The sequence below is a fragment of the Lepisma saccharinum genome, chromosome 11, assembly GCF_977018435.1.
Source record: "Lepisma saccharinum chromosome 11, izLepSacc3.1, whole genome shotgun sequence".
Taxonomy (NCBI): Eukaryota; Metazoa; Arthropoda; class Insecta; order Zygentoma; family Lepismatidae; genus Lepisma; species Lepisma saccharinum.
Window position 1 is genome coordinate 71,716,221 of NC_139239.1, and position 21,928 is coordinate 71,738,148.

The 21,928-nt window shown below is 37.9% G+C and overlaps 1 protein-coding gene across 1 annotated transcript in view; it reads left to right on the plus strand.

Annotated features, from left to right (window-relative positions):
• LOC145994915 (hypoxia-inducible factor 1-alpha inhibitor-like) overlaps positions 1-21,928 on the plus strand; it is a 49,256-nt gene that overhangs the window by 20,076 nt on the left and 7,252 nt on the right. The window contains exons 3-5 of the mRNA XM_083131396.1: positions 9,326-9,474; positions 18,275-18,420; positions 20,478-20,648. Coding sequence (XP_082987522.1) covers positions 9,326-9,474; positions 18,275-18,420; positions 20,478-20,648 — 466 coding nt within the window. The remainder of the gene's footprint in view (positions 1-9,325; positions 9,475-18,274; positions 18,421-20,477; positions 20,649-21,928) is intronic.

The window sequence follows — 21,928 nt, forward strand, 5'->3', positions numbered from 1 at the left end:
TAAAATTTCGGGAGGGGCTCTAGCCCTTCAGCTCCCCCTCTGCTTACGGCAGTGATAAGACAGATATTTTACTTTTTTGTCATCACAGAATATCAATATTTTATTCCATTGCCAAAATATTTTTTGAAATGGACATTATGTAATTCATTTCTCTTCTTGACATCTGAGATACTGGGGAATATGCCACCCTCAACCCCACCTTGAGAACAACAATGCTTTACAGCATACTTTCACCATTTCGGTTCTTCCAGAAATTTCATACCCCAGACAAAGTGAATATACGAGTATATCTGTGCTGATACTATTCGCATTTCTGAACACTTCTTTCTTCTGTCCATTTTCAATCTAGTTCTATAATTTCAAAAATAACCAGTTCGATCTTCCCAGAGCTTTTCTTTCCGGATATTATACCCGAAGCCGGTTTCTGCAGCTCTAAAACTTCTGGTGAGCTCGCCTCGGGTCTCCCTCCTCCCAGCTCATTAGTCATGAACACGGTTCTGTTGCTCTGTCAAGAAAACTAAAAAAAAAAAGAGTCAAATTAATTAATTAATTTTTGGGACGTTGATGCAGAAAATGAAAATGTTTATCAGTGGTTCTCTAGAAACATCTGTTCTCAGTGTTCAGTTAAAATTTGAAATTTTTTTTGTCTGCTGGTTCTCGAGATAATCGTGACCGAAAATCCCATTAGCTTACATGGAAAATGCTCAGACCTTCGCCGGGGCAGGAGATCACCTTAATCATCTTTGCAATCTTGGTGAACTGATGATTGGTAAAGAATTGTATATTGCATATTGCTCTGATTATTCATTGGTGTAGAAACTATGAAACATGTACTAAATAATTTCAAATCAACAAAGTGATCATTTTGGGTTGAAATAAAAGAATATGTATGTTTTAAGAGCTTAAGCATAAAACTACAAGGGAAGACCCTTTTTAAAATGTAAAATGTCACAAATCTATGAGTGTAAAATTGGCACAGTGGTATTCATTATTTTTCATTTGTGTACACTTACCACAGTTTTACTACTGTGGACGTTTAAAAAAATGAAATAGCTAGGCTAAATATTCTGTGGAGAAAAGTTCAGAAGCAATGCAGCATAGCGACAGCTGATGACCTATAAATGCAGCACAGTGGAGAACCAAAGGAGATATAGCTAGTGGGAAGACAAGGGGGAGTTAGCGGCCTCCTGTTGACGGACTGTCAACAACAGAAGAGTGCACTCTTTTTGTTTTTGAGGTCACAAACTGAAAGAGAAGAGTGTTTGTTGGTGCACAGTTTCTTCTTCAGGATGTAGAAAACTGGAGATTTGATTTTTGTATGAGCATAGAACGTTTGTAACATTTGCTGTTTTTGTGCTGCATACCATAGGCTCCCATCAAGACAAGTATGGTAGTACAAGATGGTCAGGATACCCGGTTTGTCACAAAGGAATATGGATGTGAAAGTGCATACTAGAGAGCTGCAGTGAGAAGATTTTGTTTGAGTGTCAAATAGTTCATACAGACGATGCTAGATAGCGTACGGAGCTGCTTCACTCAAGTGAATAATGCTTGTACGGGAAAAACAAGCAGTATATGCTTGAAGCCCAGTAGTACACATTTAACCGTCATTTGTCTGTGATAGTAAACTTGAGTGAACATAGTCATTATCTCCATGTTAAAATGTAGTTTGTTTAGTCTATCTTACTAGTGCATTGGTGTATGAAAATGAAATAGATGATTGTTGGCTGAAACTGTCAGGACGGATATTTTACGTAGGATTTGTGTCACATTAAAATTATATTCCATTGTAAACACTCGAACATGGGAGACTTGGACGACTTCGAGTGAGCGAAAGTGGCCTCATGCAGTACTCTACTGCGTACATTGGAGATGGATTCAGACAGGAGTGACCAGGGACGTAGATTAGGTTGATCAGTTCGGGGGGGCCTAAAACTTAAGATTTTTTTTTCTATCAAACCACATTAAAAACTAACAAACTATTAATAATAATAATAAAATTGCCTTTATTGGAGCGGGCATGTTTCGGCCTCTAGGGCCGTTCTTACAACAGACCATATAAGCAATATACCATATAGGCCTACATAAGTATATGTACAGTATTTGTGTGTGTATATATAAATATATATAAAATTTTGTTCGAAGAGAACATTATTTTCTCCTGTAGCCCCCAAAAATTTCTAGACAGTCTTTAAAAATCCATGTATTTTCTCTTATGTCAAATTTTTTAGACACCAAGAACAATTTCATTAGTCCTTACTCCTTAGATTTGTAAATTTGCTCGAAGAAAATTGAGAAGTACAGAAAACCCTCTTCCATCAGTTTAGATATAAAAAGGTACTGGAATCAAGTGCTCAAGTATGACAACGGTGCGAAAATGAAATGTTTGTGTAATGAGTTCAAGATAGGCATCCCATGTATATTGTTTATACCAGAATAGAATCCGGCAGCCTTTAGTGCAAGCTGACACCCTTAACCACTATTCTATGGGACATGCACGAGTCTTTTGTGGCGTCGTACTGTACACATTGGAGAATGATGAAGATATATATGAAATTTTATGCACACATCTAGTTTCTTAAAAGTAATCTTCTTTGCACGTGCAAAACTGAATATATGATGGCAATAGAAACAACAAAATTTCCTCGCGCTCAAATTATTGCGCTCTAGTCTTTCCGTGAAGACAATTGAGAAGCTACTTGAAATCAATATGTAAGCGAATTCCACTCTCAAAACTAGATGGGACTCGATGTGATAACCACGCGTCACCGAATGGAAAAACACTTCGGAGGCTTTGTCCTTCAAAATTAATTTTACTGAATAACTGTAGTTTTCTTTAGAGGACCTAAAGATGGCTTTTTTGCACAGTACAATGTGTTTTCTTTCACCCTACTTTTATAGTTTTTCATTCAAAGGATTCCACTCCTGAAACATGAGCATGACGCACTACGAAACCAGAGGTCCAAGGTTTGGACCTTGGGCAGGTGTGGTTGCATCATGTCTCGCATCGCTATTCCTTCGGATCATCATTCAATCTCATCGTCGCATTTTACCCAAGAGGTGAAAAAAACGGCGTAAAATAACGAAATAGAAATTATTGATTGACTTGGTTCATTTTACTTCACTTTTCTGACACTTTTTGGCTAATCGTGAAGATGAGAATGAGTTAAGATTAACTTGATGAAAGGACCATCACAAAGAAGACACATTCTCAGGCCGGGATTCGAACACAGGACATTAGCGTAACCTGCTAACCACTCCACCACAGAGTTGTCGGCCCAAATAGAAATGAAAATTAGAAAATGCCGTCTTGAATTTGCAGGAACCGAGTTCACCACCAAGAGCAAAAGATTTTCGCTCCCACTAGGATAGGCAAATAACAGAAAATGCTTGATAAGTAATTTGGCTCATATTTCATGATATTATTATGTAAGTAACTATTATTCGCTATATAACGTTGGATTAATTTTATTTGTATGTCTAGTCAACTTTCCCGCAAGCAGCAGCCACAGCGTCTGCATATGCGGGTGGAGGCCAGAGTTGCTAAAGGTCCAGGAATTTTAAATAAATTCAATTCCCATCCAGGAGAGAAAATCAGCAAGCGTAAATGGGTTCTGGACCGTAAGGAACCTCTTCATCTGTAACGTTTTCAATTCGGTCCATGAATTTTTTTCAAATGAATTTAATTTCGGTCCAGGAACCTTATTTCCTGAATAATTTAAATACGGTCAACGAACATTTTTTTCTGGATCAGTTTAAATAGGGTCAAAGTTCAATATTGAAATGAAACAATTCACAACTTGGTACGAATTTAGATTGTGTGAAAGAAAAGGTTCCGGTCCTATAACGGAATCCTATAGAACAAATTAGAATGTATGCGTTCCCTAATCTTTAACAATCCCAGGGTTGTTAATGGTTTAGGTATTGTAAATAAATTCGTTTCACATCCGGGAGAGAAAATCAGCAAGTGTAAATGGGTTCTAGGCCTCAATTCGGTCAAGGAACATTTTTTCCGTATGAATTTAAATACGGTGCAGGAACTCTTTTTTCGGTAAAATTTAAATACGGTCCAGGAACCTTGTTTTACGGCTGAATTTAAACACTGTCCAAGAACCTTTTTTCCAAGATCTATTTAAATTCGGTGCAGGAATATTTTCCGGATCAATTTAAATACGATCCAGTAACCTTTGTTTAATGAAACAATACACTACTAAGACCAAATTGAAAATTATGCGAGAAGAAAGGTTCCGGTCCTGCAACAGAACCCAATAAAACCCATAGAAGTTATGGGTAGATGAACCTTTGACAACCCTGGTGGAGGCTAAATGAAGAAAAATCACGAAATATGCAGAATTTTGAAACGTATTATTTCTAGAGCATGCACACTACTATATAAAGTTGACTACATACCTCGTTTCCTTCCTTAATCGAAATGTGACTTATTCTTCATCACATGTGAGATCAACCGCCCTGGGAGTCAAACCCGGTCTCCTGTGTGGCACCAGTTTAGAAAGTCAATGTGTTGGACATTTGGTCGATCAGTCGATCCTACTTCAATTTTTTCGAGAGGGAAACGAGCTGGCAGCTTCACACTCGAAATTTCACTTCGCCTAACCCCGTGGCAGAGTGGTTAGGACATCGTGCTACGATGCCAGGTGTGCCGGGTTCGAATTCCGGACTGAGCATGGGTGTTTGTTGTGTCCATTGATCAATTTAATCATATCATCACTCATCCCCATCTTCGCAATTAGCCAAATGTGGCAGATGAGCAAAGTAAAATGAACCAAATCAATCGAAATTTCACTCGCAATGCATGAAAATGAGATCTCAAACACTCCATGATCCTACCGGAATCTCACGTTTACAGAAGCTAACTATGAAACCACTTCTTGGATCAAACTGTTCTTCGAACTAACTGACAGTCATCAATTGTCGACCAATCAACACAGTAGGGCAAAAAGAAGCAGATGTTTCCTTGAAACTGAGTGGAAAGTTACCAAGAAAGGATATAAAGTCCCTTCCTTGCAGGTTATGAGCACAAGGGTTGAGTGTGGGAAACTGAAGGAACCACGACATCTTTGTCATTCATCTCCCGCCAGAAAAGAGACAAACAGTAGAATTTTGTCTCTTGCAATTTGAAAAGCCTATGTCCATGCTGAACCATAAAGTAATTAACCCAGAAAGTCCTAGCTACCTGCAGTGCGTTTCGGCGTGGCCGATAACCAGAGCCAGATGAAGAGAAGATTTTGTGGGAAGGGGTGACCTGGCTTGGGCCCCCTGGTGTGAATGAAGGGCAAGTGTGTTTTCAAAAGGTCCCCGACTTCCCAGAAAGGGACAGCCCATAAAATCACTGCATTTCCTACCAATGCATCCGTTTGTGTTAAACCAAAGCGTATGTCACCGTAGGATCCGAGCGCTTCGAGTTCTGTCGGTTGCGGGACTTCTTGAGTCTTTTGTCAACATGGTGCCAATTAAGAGTTTCTTTCTGCCAAGGTCGTTGCACCTATGAATCAGCTTTTCAGCTTGAGTGGCAAAAGACATGTTGTACGGAGGAAAGTTGCACCGGAAAAATTACCTTCTTAAATACGATGAAACCTGTAAAACATCCACAGATATTTATTCGGGGGTGGTCCCTTTGACAAAACATCAATATTCTCAAAATTCTTCGAATGGTACTCCAAAAACTGAACCTGCTCTGCAACACAAGGAAAATGCCTCATTTAGCAATCAATGTTCCATTGTTAAGTTGGTAAGTTCAGTATGGCACTACATTTTAAATAATGCTGATGGAATAAATCAATAAAGTTTTTTAAATGACAACGACTCCTTACCACAAGAATATAATTATTCTTTAAGAATATCCCCTATAACGGTTGGGGGTTCGACGTGCTGACCCCACGTCACCCCATTACTGGTTAAAGATCTCCACACCTCTAGGTAGGATTGTGGGAGGGACTGGCAGTCGGGAGATAGACCAAGGCTCTTCCAGGGCTGTCGAACCACGGGTTATTATTTATTTATAGATGCTTAAATATATGTGCAACCTCACATGTATTTCCAGTGACTTATTGCAAGGGTTTGTTAATGTACTTGACTCAACAAAATAACCTTACTGTGTGAGGCTGATTCATACAAACCAAAAATACCCAAAATAATAACAATAATAATAATAAGTTACTTCAAAATTACAAAAATGTATTTACTTGTTCTTGTTTAAATTTTCGATTCTTCGAAAAGTTTGTTAAGGAGTTGAGTTGGTGTTTTTAAGTCCACTTTATGCACAGTAAGGCTAATCGGGACTGAACCTACAGTTTAAAGTAAGATCCGGACCACTGTGTACCTCCACCCATGTATCGAACCCGGGACCCCTCGATTACAAGGCAACAACGCTATTATCACTGCGCAATCAGGGAGGCATCGTTAGTTAAGGACGATTCTCAAAATCGGTCTTCACGATATCGAGAAAAATATGCGACTCGAGAAATCGTACAGTTTGTGAAGATAATTACTTTTAACACGTTGCATGTTTTAGACTGTTTTAATAGTAGAATAGATATTTGGTGTGAATAATACTACTTACCCGGAGATATGCGGCATCCTGACACCATTATACTTATTTAGCGTGTATTGCGCTCTGATTTGGGACCAGTTGTAACTGTTTGCATATATGTGGTTTACCGCTGCACAAGCGGTCGTTCTTCAATCTACTCAAGCTCAAAACATTGTTTGGACGCAACGGCAACACTCAACTCCCAACCCTGCCTGTTGTTGACCTGCGACTGATAGGGGTGGAAAGACCGCTCCCTCAAAATTTCAAGAAACAACGAAGTTCTAGGTTTGTACACTGACCCACTATAGCTAGAACCAGGAAAACGAGAAAGAAATGCGGTTTTGTCTTCGTGCCACTCAAATTGAGAACAGTGTTTCTAACTGAAAGAAAAAACAATTCTGAAAAACTATTTTGCAATATTTGTCATGAAAGTAAAATTTTCAGCAAATGTAGAACAGTTTGCCGGGGCCATGTGAACGTTTCGGGGGGCCGGTGCCCCCTGGACCCCCCCCCCTAACGACGTCCCTGGGAGTGACAAAGGCATCAACAAAGTGTGTAGTGTAGGGTGACAGTGCTGCCAAGGACATATATGGTGGACTTTCAAATTATCACACTGACAGACAGTGATGACTAGGGCTCAAAAGTTGATAACCAAAAAAATCTAAAAAAAAAAAATGGCCCACTTTAAAATATGACCTAAAAATAATTTTCACTCTTAAAAGGATAACTTTATTTATTTATTTATTTAATTTTTCATAAATTACAAGATTTGTTAACATCAACTTCCAAACCCTAGTGTAACTTTGATTCTTTTGCTTTAGTTTGGAAAACATTTGTTCACTCTGAAAGTTTTAACAACAGTGCATAATTTTTGTAAGCATAGTAACACACATGTAAAACAGTGGGTAATTTTCAACCCTTGCATCATGGTGTTGCTTTCACGAGGTACGGCTAAAGAAATCTTTTTTTTACTAAAAAAAAGCAAAATTGTTTTTTATTAATAATAATAATAATCCTTTGCGCAACAGCTCTGAAGGGCCTTGGCTTACCTACCGACTGCCGGTCTCCCTCCCACACTTTTTTTCGTCATCTCTAAGCGTGGAGATCTGCAACCAGTATTGGAATAGTCGGGGGATCAGCCCGACGTATCCCCAGCCATTATAGTAGGTTTCCGGGACCGGATTACGCTTACTCATTTGAAGCTCCCCAATTTCCTCATGATGGTGGGTTGCCACTGGCCCTATATATAGGCCTAATAAATTCCAACCAGAGCCGGATTCGAACCTACGCCATCCCGCAGCGAACGATCTCAAGACGAGTGAAGCCTTAACCTGCTTGGTAAGATCAGATTTTTAGCCTAATGTGTACTGAACGTAACTCCCATTCATAGTTTCCAAGATATTAAATTTTATTCAATGTCGTTTAGAATTTCAAATTTCTCACTGATAACGTGCTGGGCATTGGCACAAATACAGGAAAAACCAACACCTAAGGTTTTGATATTTACCTGCTGTTATGTCCAGTGTCAACAAACACTTAGCAGAGTGGCACTATTGAAGAATGCATATGGGTGTGGATGACAAAAGCCCTTCACTGATTAAAATAAGGTGGAACAACTTCTTTCTCTCTCCGTCTTGCTCAATCCTGACGGTGAGTCCGAGATGGAGTCGAAAGCTTGGGTAGACTTTTACAGTGTATTTGCATTGTGTTTAACTAAAATGCTGCTGTGTCACATAGCAATATCATTCTTTAATGTGCAAACATTTTTCCAAGAACAATGTCAGAGCTATTTTCACTGCCCTTGACCATATGATTTCCATACTAAATAACAAAACTCACCTCCACTACAACTAATTATGAAAATAGCCTGCAGCAATAACTAAGCATAAAGTCAATTTGCCATTCCAAATTATTGTCTCTACTGAGCCTAAGTCCAAATATGACCTTGGTTGTTAAGGCATATTTTTTTATACTTGAACATATTTATCAAAATTTTAGGTGAACATTTTTAAAATAATTTTTGCATGATTTTCAGGTTACACAATTTCTAACCTTGACATATGATCCCTTTCCGGAGGAGTGACTGCATAGCACATCATAAATTAAAACATTAAAATGCTGCCCACGGCAAAATTTATTGTATAAAATATCTTCATCTGAAGAAGACCCTGTTGGAGGGTGTAAACGTTACATTTTTAGTGTATATTTTTATACAATATAACATGAAAACAAGGCTAAACAGTGTTATCATAAATTACTGTCCAATAACATAAGCTACAGGCATAGCCCATTGTTCATATAAAATTCCATTGTGAAAGAATAACGGGCTCTAATCACACTGCGTCTCTTGTGCACATGTGTTGTAATCTTTCACATTTCAACTTCTAGATGTCACGTATTTGGTATGCTGTATTTTGCTAAGTTCACTTGGCTTCATCAGTATGCTGTTAATGAACAGGTGTCCATAGAAAGATTAAAAAAACTGCTGTGGTACCACATTTAAAATGTATGGTTTGAAATGTGATGTTCCTGTGGAGGTTCATACTGGTCCACAATACATGTTTTAACCTCCATAGGAATGTTACATTTTAACATGTGCCTTTTATGCATAAATATATAGTACTACTGCAGTGTTTACCTTAGCATTATTCCTGATGAAGCCAAAGAAAGTTGATGAAATAAGTATACTGTACCAAATCTTATGATATGCCAAGGTGAATGTACTGTATTAAGTTCTGCATGAGCTATGTTCTAATACAATATATGATTTTTCAGGATGTACCTGCAACAAGCACTTAATAATACAGTGGGTCCAGCAATTGTCCAGGACTTCCTAAATTTCCATTGGGACTGGATCAACCAAAAGCAGAAAATACATTCCTGGGGTCCTCTCACTTCTAATTTGCTTCTAATTTCAATGGAAGGTACGTTTGTTCTTTTGGTATAGGTCAACATGAGAATACAATTTTTTATCGGTAAGTTACACACTTAAGCTTTCTATACAATTAAATTCTTATGTTCTAACATATACAGAGGCTGATACGCTTCCGTATAGACGATATGGCAAGGGTACGGTACGGAGCAGGTGCAGCGCAGACACGTGAAAGTTTCACCACTGAGGCAGTAGTATGTGTCGTGTCAGCTAGCAAAGTAGTCATGTTGGTCGAAGTGTAATGGCGCTGAAAGTGAATCTCTTCTGGAAAGGCTACATTGTAGCACTTTCCGATGCACACTTCATTTGTTCCAGCATTGTTAATCAGTGCCACGAACACGGATTTGCTGTTGGACGCATGCAAATTATAACCAAGTTATAGTGTGTGTGGGTTACCTGGGCAACAGGATTTTTGTTTATTGATGGGGATGAATATAAAGTATTTGTATAAATGAGTTGTTTATATTGTGGTATATTATGAGTTAATTTTAATGCAATTAAACTGGTGTCATCATCATTTGGAGTTGTGTATAAGGACTTTTATTTAACTAGGAGTAAGTCTAAACAACGGGGAACAAGATGTCATCAATAATTTATGGCGCAGTTGGCAGGATGTGTAAGGGTACTGTTTAAGTCAGAATGACATTATTTTACTATGCATTATGAGGTACAACTGTTGTTGATATTCATGTGAGTAGCTATTTTTATTAAGTCTCATTATGTCGACTCCTATAACATTTGTAGAGTTTCGGACTGAAACGGAGGACGTCAATGACTATTTACTTCGTTTTGAAGAATTATGTGTTGTTCAAAAGTTGCCTGAGAAACGCAAAGTGCCGTTATTGATTTCGGTGATTGGAGCTACCACGTTTAAAGTATTGAAAAATTTGCTGGCTCCTGTGCAAGTACAGTTACAGCCTTATTCAGTGCTGAAAGATAAGTTGTTGTCTAATTTTAAGCCTAAGACCAATAAGTATGTCGAAAGATTTAAGTTTAGGTAATGCATGCAAGAGATTGGTGAATCAGTAGCAGAATTCATGGTTAGAGTTAAACAACAGGCTCTAAAATGTATGCACAAGCAATATTTAGAAGCCTTAGTTGAACAGTTGATAGTGGGAATTAATTCCGAGGCTACTAGAAAGAAGTTATTATCTGACACTCATCGACGTTTAAAAAAGTCAGGATATTGCTGTACAAATTTAAGCATTAGAAAAGGAAGCTAAAATGTACGTCCACAATAAAATTACGAAAGCTGTCTCTTATGTTAGCAGGACAGACGGGAAACATAAATGCAATGTGACAAGCAATAGACCGACTACAGTTCCATTTCAGAATCAGTCTGCCGGGGCAAGTTCTTCATCTAAAGTACTCGCCTCACCGGATTATAGTAAGCAGTTTCACTCTTGTACTAAATGTACATGGAGTCATGGAATAGGTTCATGTCCGGCAAATAATTCTATGTGTACATATTGTGGGATAAAAGGTCACTGGCGTCAACGTTGTAGGAAGAAACAGCGATTCAAAGATTCTACGGTGAATAAGTCTCAACCATTACAAAAGGATAATGCTTGTAATGATAAGTCGTTATTAGACAAAATGCAACACAACCTAGATGTCTTATCATTATACGAGGGTCACTATTTATATTTTGAGCCTAACAATGAAAAAACAGGAATTTGGCATTGAAAACTGCTTTATTGTTTTTCGAAGTATTCTCCTTTATGGTCAATACACTTTTGCATTCGTTCGAACCATTTGTCAAAGCAGTTTTTCCAATCTTCTTGAGACACCTCCATAATATGTTTTTTGAACGCATCAACGGCGTCTTCCGCCGACGAAAACCGTTGTCCACGCAATTTATTCTTGACATTCGGGAACAAGAAGAAGTCATTGGGTGCCAAATCAGGACTGTACGGCAGTTGACCCATCAATTCGATTTTTTGACTGTTCATAAAGTCGGTTGTTAGACAAGATGTGTGACAGCTGGCATTGTGTTGATGAAGAATGATCGGACAAGGTTTTTTTTTTTTTTTTTTTTTTTTGACCGAAGACCTCTGGCAAACAAATTGTTGTGTACCATTCAGAGTTGACCGTTCTACGTTCCTCTAAAGGCACAGTTGCCACATGACCAGTTTTCCCGAAAAAACAGGCGACCATTTGTTTCGATGTGCTTCGAGCGTGAACAACTTTTGTTGGATTGGGTTCATCTTGAAACACCCATACAGTCGACTGCTGTTTACGTTCCGGCTCATATGCATATATCCAGGATTACAATCTTATATACGTCTTTTGAAGCCCCACGATTGTATTTATTGAGCATTTGTTTGCACCAATTGATGCGAGCGTCTTTTTGAGTTTTTGTCAAATTGTGTGGGATCCAACGAGAACATACCTTTCTCACAGCTAAATGATCATGTAATATTTTATATATGCTGGTGGAACTAATGCCTATGGTTGCCTAAATCTCACAGCATGTCACATGACGATCTTGCAGTATTAGGTTTTGCACAGCATCAATGTTTTCTTGAACAACAACTGATTTTGGACGACCTTCTCGAATCTCGTCGGTGAGCGAATGGCGGCCATGATTAAATTCGTTATACCAGCGTTTCACAGTGGTAAAGGATGGGGCTTCATCGCCAAATGTGGAAGTAAGTTGATCGATGCACTCTTGTCTTGATAATCCAAGTCGAAAATCGTAAAAAATCATCGCACGAAAATGTTCACGAGTTAATTCCATTTTTTGTTGTCGCGCAATCTCCAAGGCAACATAAACAACACAAATGAAGCTATTGACAAAACATTTGAAGTATGTTATGGTCAATAATGCCAGACGATTCCGTGCAAACGTCAAATCGCACCTAACTTCAATCAGTGTTGCCAAGGCTCAAAATATAAATAGTGACCCTCGTATCATTTAGTTCCAGTTAGGCCTAGTCATAACAATCGTAACTCATCTGCCAACACTGTACATGTACTTACAGCAAAGCCTCACTTGTAAATTTGAATATTAATGGTTATATTATACAATGTGAAGTGGATACAGGATCGACTGTTACGCTTTTTAATTCAGATTTGTAGAACAAATGTTTTCTAAATATACCTATTCATGCTCCTAATATTGTGATTAAAGGTGTAGGCAATAATATGTTATCTGTTTGTGGCCAAGCATTCCTAGATGTCGAGTATGGTGGCAGCACTTAACGCCTACCGATTATCATTTGTTCAGAAGAACTACAAAATCCTTTAATCGTACGATCGTGGTTGAATGTAATTAATCCTTTGTGGAGAAATCAATTAGTATTAGTAGTTATCAGAGTTATAAGACGAACTCTACAAAGTTACCTAAGCCAGATGAATTACACATACAAATCAAACAAGATTTTAGTTCAGTATTTGACAGAGATATGTCCAAGCCTATAACACCATTCAAAGTGGCTATATCATTGAAACCAGGAGCTGTTCCTGTCTTAAGAAAAGCTTACTATATTTCATATTGTTTACGGTCCAAAATCGAAGCTGAGATTGGTGAATTAGTTAAATCATGATTGTGGGAACTAATTGCTTACTCAGATTGGGCTTCACCACTAGTTACAGTAATGAAGAAGGACGGTTCGCTGAGATTATGTGTTGACTTCTCCTTTATGATTAATAAAATGACAGAGAATGTAAAGTTTATTTGCAGCACACCTGATGACATTTTCATTAAACTTGTCGGATGTACATATTTTTCAGTTATTTATTTGAAGATGGCTTATCTTCAGTTACTGTTATCAGACGCAGCGCAGAAACTTACGATTGTCATCACACATATTGGTTTATATAGAATCAAAAGGTTATGCTTTGGAATCTCTATAAGTGGAGATATTTTTCAAATGACATTGGCAAAGATCCTTGGAGAAACACCAGGAGTTGCTTTCTACTTCGACGATGTCATAATTGGTGGAAAAACGAAGAATGAATGTTATGAGAGAACTTGTTTAGTGCTCTCTAGACTACAAGCACACAATGTGAAAGCTAATTTGGAGAAATGTACCTTTCTTTCTCAACATGTTGAATATTTGGAATATTTAATTAGTGATAAAGGAATCGGTCCCTCTCCTAAGAACATAGAAGCTTTAGTATGCTGTCCAGAACCATCGAGTTAATGGTAAACTGCATACTATTGCATGCGCATCTTCTAGCTTTAATGAAACAGAGAAGAAATACGCTCAAGTTGAAGGTGAGGCAATGAGTGTGGTATTTGGTATCAAGAAGTTTTATAAATTTCTACTGGGTCAGAAGTTTGACATAATATCTGATGACACTGCAATAAAATACATATTTTCTCCAGACAAAGCTGTGTCAAAACATACATCGAATAGACTTGTTCGTTGGTCTCTATTGTTGTCAGCATTCAAGTACAACATCATATCCTCCTCTAAAGTTCCAGTAGCGGACATGTTAAGTAGATTACCATTACCGGGAGACTCTTCAATTGATATTGATGCTGTTCAATGTTGTCAAGTATACGAGAGAAGAGGACCAATATCAGTAGAGAAAAAGCAAAACACACGAGTAAAGATCCTCTACTCAACCAAGTAATTACATTTATTCAGAATGGGTGGCCTCAACGCTTAATGTTAGGACTGACACAGGATGGTTTGGCACCCTTTTATGAAAGATGACAGTTTCTTTCCTATGAATCCAATCGTGTGATGTGGATGGGCAAACCAGTAATTCCATGTTCTCTTAGAAATACTATATTACTGTTATTCCACAAACATCATCCTGGAATAAATGCAATAAAAGAGATGCTCATCCCACAGTTTTGGTGGCCAAAAATGTCCAAAGATTTATTTATTTTCATGCAGAAATGTGATATCTGCCAGGCTTGCAAACCTAAGGTTCGGAAGGGACCGAACAATAAATGGCAAAATGCATCTTTTGTAGGAGAAGGACTTCATGTGGATAATTTCTTCTTAGCAGGTCGTAAATTCTTAATTATTGTTGACGTTTTAGTTGTTGATTGGATGTTTGGCCCGTGCATTCTCTCGATTCTTCTGAAACTATAAGGTGGATACTACAGTCTTGTTCAGTAATTGGCTTACCTAAAACATTGACGTCCGACAATGGACCTGCATTTAATAGTCTTAAGTTCCAGACGTTCTGTCAACTGTACGGAATGCAACATTTGACTAGTCCCCCGTACCACAGTCCAAGTAATGGGTTGGCAGAGAGATACGTTAGAACGGTCAAGGATCATCTTTACAAGATAATTCAGCAACATCCTCACTTAACACCCTTGCAGCTTGATATAAAAATTTCGGAACTGTTGCTGCTGTTACGTAATTCAAGATTAGGTGAAGATAGAACGATTCCTTCAACCTCTGTACTAGCTTTTACACCTAGAACTTGGTGGACAATGGATGATAGTTGCGGTGACATTATAGGAAGTGATAAAGCTCCATTTCTGAAGGCTCGGAAGCCAGGAAGGTGACCAGAAGAAGAGTGCCTTTTCACCAGGAGTGGTACACCGCAGAATTGGTTGTACTTGTCTCTACGAAGTTCAGATGTTGGATGGAACTCTGAAAATTGTGCACATTCGATGGATGTGTCGTAGATGGGACAACACTGCCAAAGAAGACATAAGTTGAAGTGATGGTTTATCTTCCCCGGATTTTCAACAACACTCTCCACCTATTGTACGGCCGGACCCTGTGGCTGAGTGGTTAGCACATTATGCTGTGACAACAAGGGTCCTGGGTTCGAATCCTGTTCGGGCTTGGTTGTTTGTGAATGTCCATTCATCAATGTCATCATCACTCATCACCATCTTCGCAAATTAGCAAAGAAGCACAAAATGCGAAGTAAAATAAACAATCAAATCAAATCAAAATCCACCTATTGTACAGACAGAATGCAGGAACACTACTTCTGCTCCGTCTAACAATGGTATGGCTACACCCAGAGCGCTTAGGAGGTCTACTAGACATCGAAAATCTCCAGATAGATATCTATGTAATTAAATATGCCTGTGGTATGTTAATTTTTTTCTTTTTCTTGATTTCTTTTTTTTAGTCCGGGAGAAAGATGATAGATGCAAATTATAACCAAGTTTGTGTGTTACCTGGACGACAGGATTTTTGTTTATCGATGGGGATGAATATAAAGTATTTGTATAAATGAGGTGTTTATATTGTGCTATATTATGAGTTAATTTTAATGCAATTAAACCAGTGTCATCATCGTTTGGAGTTGTGTATAAGGACTTTTATTTAACTAGAAGTAAGTCTAAACAACGGGGAACGAGGTGTCATCAATCATTTATGTCAATCAACGATATGCAGCACGACTGCCCCTGGACTCTGTTTCACCGACGAAGCTACATCCGAAACGGACGCCAGTAAAGCTGACACCACCTGTGTTGCACGGTATTAAGACATTGACGTGCTATGGCTAGCAGGTTCCCTTCTATCCCCGTGAAGAGTCCCGATGGCATCCCCATGGACTACTGTGCATTTGCCTTCTGAAACACCGCCTTTCTTCTCGTAAGATGCACACGATTTCCATCCTCTGGAAAGCAGCCCAACAAGAGTGGAATAATATACCTCTTGTACACCTGCAACGAGGTCTTCTCCAGTGGCAACTGTTTTGTTCCCACATCGAACACAACTGGTGGTGGAAAGGGGGTCTGTCATAGGTGCGTGAACACTTCAAAGTCGTATATATGGAAGCGTATCAGCCTCTGTATAGCTATTCTGAACAAATTTAAATTTGGTACCTGTGTTTAAGTATATTAATTGCATTAACTCAGAAAACTGACAATAGCCAAAAGTGAGCTTATGGATTAAGAACAGAAAGGTGGAGTGTTAGTAGTACATTACTTATTGCATGCTTCTCTATGCATGGTGAAGATTTCATTTTTCATCTTGGTCTGATCCATAATGTTGTTTGATTTTTGGTAGCCTTAAAGTTTTATGACATCATCAATATGGCAAAAGCTAAATTAATAACCTTTTCTACTCTGAATAAAAATACCGACCTTGGAAATATTTTTGTGTAATTTAAAATTAGTGGTGAGTAGAATTTGGATAAATAAAAATACACTTTGCCTTCAGTATATTTTTTTGTTTTATTATATATTCCAGATAAATAAACATGTTTTTTGACCTTTGATATATTTTGTAATTTAGCATGGTATGGTATCTTTAAAAACATTCAACAGGATACAGTCCAGATTTTTTGGAAGAAGTGTGAAAAAACAGGTACATTTTTGTTACTACAAACACCACAGTTATAATTTATCCACAGTTCACCTTTGGTGTGAGTGGCCTTGTTTTGATCCTCTGTGGAAGCTCCAGAAATTATGGGGTTGGCCCAGCATCATGAGGACAATGGGGGAACTACTTGAAAGCAATAGTAGTGGACTCTGGTCTAAAAAGAAAAATGATAATAATAATAGTATCAGCGGTGATGCCACATCTCAACCAGCAGAGAGCTGCTTTACAGGGCTTGGCCTCAACAGGCTGTTTGTGTCACGTCATTTGTTCGATTTGCAAGATGGTAAGAAAGGAATTGTTCATGCCTTTAAGAATGTTGTTGTTTCATATGATAGTTAAAGAATATACAGAGATGAATACAGACCAAACGTGTAGTTTTATGCAACCAACCCCACCAAGCTTTGAGACAAAGAATATTTGTATAGGGCCTGGGAAATTTGAAGGTGTGGACTATGGATTTGAACTGAAGGGTGCAGAAGCTCCCTCCTCCTTGCCCTGGCCATTGAATGAAATCGTGGCAAGAATATCTGTTCTGTACATTGCTTGGAACATGCACCAACTTGTCAAGGAGGTGCAAACCATTATGTCACTCAAGCTACAAAGTTTCCTTTAACGAAGAACCTTTCAGGATGTACTAGTCCACACTTGGGCAAAACAGCTAGTCTGTGGCACATATAGAGGCCTCTCATTCGACCCACCAGGTTACTAATTATAATTAATATTTCTGCCAGTTTTTCTGTGAAACCGGTGTTTTTCAGAATAGAATCATTCAGTATGATATTTCCTGAAGTTGGCAAAACTGTTTTATATGAAGACTGCAGTAGTCTAAGTCTCCCCCACAACCAATGTTCCCAAAGCTGAAGATGGATCATGGCAATAAGGTTCAATTTTGTTTGTATTTCCCAATTGCTGAGAGTTGAAACTTGATGGAAGAAATGCATTCACCCTTCCTGTTGGCATGAAAGCAAGAAACTGCATTGACAAACTTTTGTGTGAATAGGTCCAAAGTAGAGTGAAAACATTAGTTAGCTAGCTGGCACAAAATTAAGGAATGTCACCAGTACAAAGAAATGTCCTGGAACTTAATCTTACTCCCGCCCACCAACGTGAATGAAGGGTTGACAGGAGAAAATGTGTTTGATGACATCGAAAATCACGTGTGTGACAACACCACTCTCCTTTGATATGACATGCTTAGGTCTCTTCTTGCCCAGATAATAGATTAGCACTAGTTGTCACCTTATTGTCATGTTTATCCGCGTTTTCATTTTTACCCCACATTTGTTGGGAGTTTAGCATCACAAGAAGAGTAAAGGAGACTGTGACTTCTGCTAGTTTGATTAAATCGTAAAACCCACAAGTGACAAGAAATAGTAGAATCCAGCAGCATCATTGAAATCCTTGCAGATGATAGAGAGCTCCTCATTTTGGGGGTCACTGTAGGAATATATCAGCTTAGTTGTAAGTTGAAATTGGATGTTGTTTTTTTTTTTAATTATATATTTATATAATATAGGTATCTCATTGTAGGAAATGTGACCCCAGTTCACTACGATGAACAGCAGAACTTCTTTGCCCAAGTCAGAGGATACAAGAGGTGCATTCTCTTCCCGCCTGAGCAGTTTGAATGCTTATATCCCTACCCAGTGTTTCATCCGCATGACAGGCAAAGTCAGGTAAGCATCGGAATAAAGTAAATCTCCAAGGTAAAGTGACATCAATAAAATAGAGATAGAAATGTACCTGTGGTGGTTAAAAATTAGATAAAATCCTACAGTTTGACCTTGAAAACTAAGATCTTCATCAGGAAAAACTGAAAGATTAGTAGTACATTTTTATTTCTACTTTATTAATATGAATCCAGTTACACAGACAATGATATCATTTGCACTTGGTACATTTACAGTTAATTTTCAAACTGCATATTGCAGTTCTATGTTTCCCATATTTCTTTCATTTTCCACACCACGGGATACATACAAGCCCCCAAACAGAAGCGAAGGAGGAAGAATGCACTCCACTATCACTGAACAACCCCTTACTCAGAAGCCAAACACACCATCTGCCCAGTCTTGCCTCAATCTGATTATACGATTTACCTTCTCTAGGTGCAAAATTTCCCTTTCACTTGAATTATTGTTGCTGTTGGCATCATCAATGACTCATGTCATTAATTAATTAGCATGGGAAGCCTGAAATAAACATAGGACTGCATATGCAGTTTGAGAAATGCGAATTATGATGGAATAATAGAAAATGAGTATCATCATATGCAGAAGGAAAATTTTCAAGCAAAGAGTTAACATCACGTTTTACTGGCTGTTTTATCACCAGTTATAATAATAGCTTTTATTAGAACAGGCATGTTTTACTTCCAAGGGCCACTTTTGAGACAGACCAACATTGAAACAAGTTTTAATAGGTAATGATGTTGGAGAGAAAAATACAAAAATTGACTGTTTCCAATCTAATTTAAAATGCTTATTTTTTAAATAAATTTGAGAGAAATATAAAATATTTTGTACTTGAAAAATGTGGACTTAATACAGGAGCCGAACAACTTCAAATTTGCCGGCAATTTTGATAGTTTTCATAAAATTTTCCTTTTCCCTTTCTACCTAAACATTGCCTGAAATTCCCTGCACCAAGGATAATTTCCCTTCATGCAGCAACACTGCCTCTGCCAAGCACAGTACTGAAAACAGGAAACACAGAACAAGCAATTTCTCCCATCAACATTGTTTGCAATGTTGGAACTGAGGACGTTGGCTGCATGTTTTCTTTAAATAGCCATTCGCACACTTTCCCTTCAGCTCCCTTGCACATCCTATATACAACTTGGAAGGTGATCTGTATTGTAGAACAGATCATTGGCATATGTAAAGCAGTCTGTAATTTCTTTAAATAGTTTCCTAAAATTATGGTTTAAAGCTTGTTTTAATAGTTTGCAAAACATATAATTTTAAATATATTAAAGGTAGATGTGTTAAAAAGATATGAGAAAAGTTTGTTTACCAGGGGTAAACATGGTAACATGGAGAATGCACCACTGATGCTACTGTAGGAAAGGTAATAGGTTTGGATGAACATGGTTGTGTGTGTGATGTGCACTGTTTGTGAATAAGTAATTACAAAAAGTATTAATGGTTAGTCTCTTTTGTAATGCACAATCATGAGAAATAGTGCATAGATTTTTTCTGATTTCTTATTTTAAATGTAGGAATTCGGAAAAAGAAAAAAAAATCATGCAGAGTCGCCCATTCTAAGATATTTAATTTTACAACTCAAAGCTCAAATGTAATAACTTGCGTCATTTTGTGTGTACAACCCACTTGCATCTGACTGTTCATTTTGCAGACGCTAATACCTAAAAATCTTCATTATGTAGCCTTTTTTGTAAGAATTTTAGCATAATATTTCATATGTAAGAAAGCTGTAGTCATAGTTGAGAAGTGAGAGACGCGGTAGTACATAAATACAGAGAAACTAGTACTCACTTTATCCACAAAACTGTTCTTTCTATTTTCTATTTATTTCACCAACAGTACAACAAGTTATGATTATTGTGGCAGTGGCCACTGAAATTAATAGAACAAAAAAGAACAGTTTCGCGGATAAAGTGAGTACTAGTTCCTCTGTATTTATTTAAAGCTGTAGTCATTGTGTTGATTCAGTTAAAGTGTTTGCATATCTCACCATTCCTTTAAGGCTGTTCATTTCTTGTTAATTTTAGGTGGATTTTGAAAGACCCGACTATACAAAGTTTCCTAAACTAAGTGAAGCTCATGGCTTTGAAGCCGTTGTGGGACCTGGTGATATTCTTTATATACCAATTTACTGGTGGCACCACATAGAATCACTTATGAGAGGAGGCTACACTGTTTCCATCAACTTCTGGTACAAGGTAAGTTTTAAGATAGACTCTTCTGTTTTTGACGGGAAATGCAGCATGCAAAAGAGAAAGATACATATCGCCTGCACGATATATATCATGGAGACTATATGTATCGCCGGCTTGATATGTATCATGGGGACGATATATATCGCCGGCATGATATGTATCGTGGGGACGATATATATCGCTGGCATGATATGTATCGTGGGGACGATATATATCGCTGAGATGATATGTATCGTGGAGACAATATATATCGCCGACACAATATATATCATCTCCACGATATATCGCCGATATCACGATACGGAAAAAATATCATCGTATCGTCTGTGACGATATATCGCAATACCTAATTTCCGATATCGTCCATCCCTACTTAGTACTACGTTTAGCTGTTGGAACGCAAACATAATGGTGCCTGTAAGAGCAAGGATTTGATACTTCACAGTTCTAAGTTATACATGTAACTCCACTTCCACCAAAACTGGAGTTATGGTACTTGTGCTCTGAACCCCTCATATTAGAAACACTAGCAGGGACAACAGTCCCAATAACATTATTCATGATAACATAATCAAGAGCATCTCTTGGGAAGAATTTCAACTTCCCAACTGCATTCTGTGTCTGCATAACCAATGCTATCATATTTTACTATTAGTACAGTTTTAATAAAAATGTAAACAGGCCATCTCGTTTCCAATTGTTGAATGGTACTGAATGGAAATTGAATGAAAAAAAATAGATTAGATATATCCTATTCACTCATAATTATAAGACTGAGCCAATTCCAGTGTCCATAGAATTCAAGAAATTTTGCCTTTTGCATACTTAACAGGATACCGTATGTACGCGTGTATAATGCGCAGTACAATCCAGGTTCAAGAAATGACTTTCTTAGTTGTTGGTCATAAAGCTGTTGCTATGTGGACCAAGAGGAGAATATCCTCTTGTGTAAACAATAAGTCATCAACCCACGTCATCTCCCCCTAAAGCATCCTAAAGTTTTCACTCTTTAATCACCTTATTTATTCTGTAATAGTAGAAAGCAAGATCAAAATTATGGTATTGCTTTGCATTACTCGGGAAGTTATTTTCTATTATTTCTAGCCCAACAAATACCACTGATATACATCATGTGTGACGGGAGGTGCATGTTCGAATTCCACCAGAACTGCGACACTGCTTTGCTTAGTGTCTCAGAACATTTGAAAGTGAAAAATCGTGGGAAATAGCCTTTAAACTTTTATATGTGGTTTTACTGATACTTTCTTTACTTTTTCTAAAAA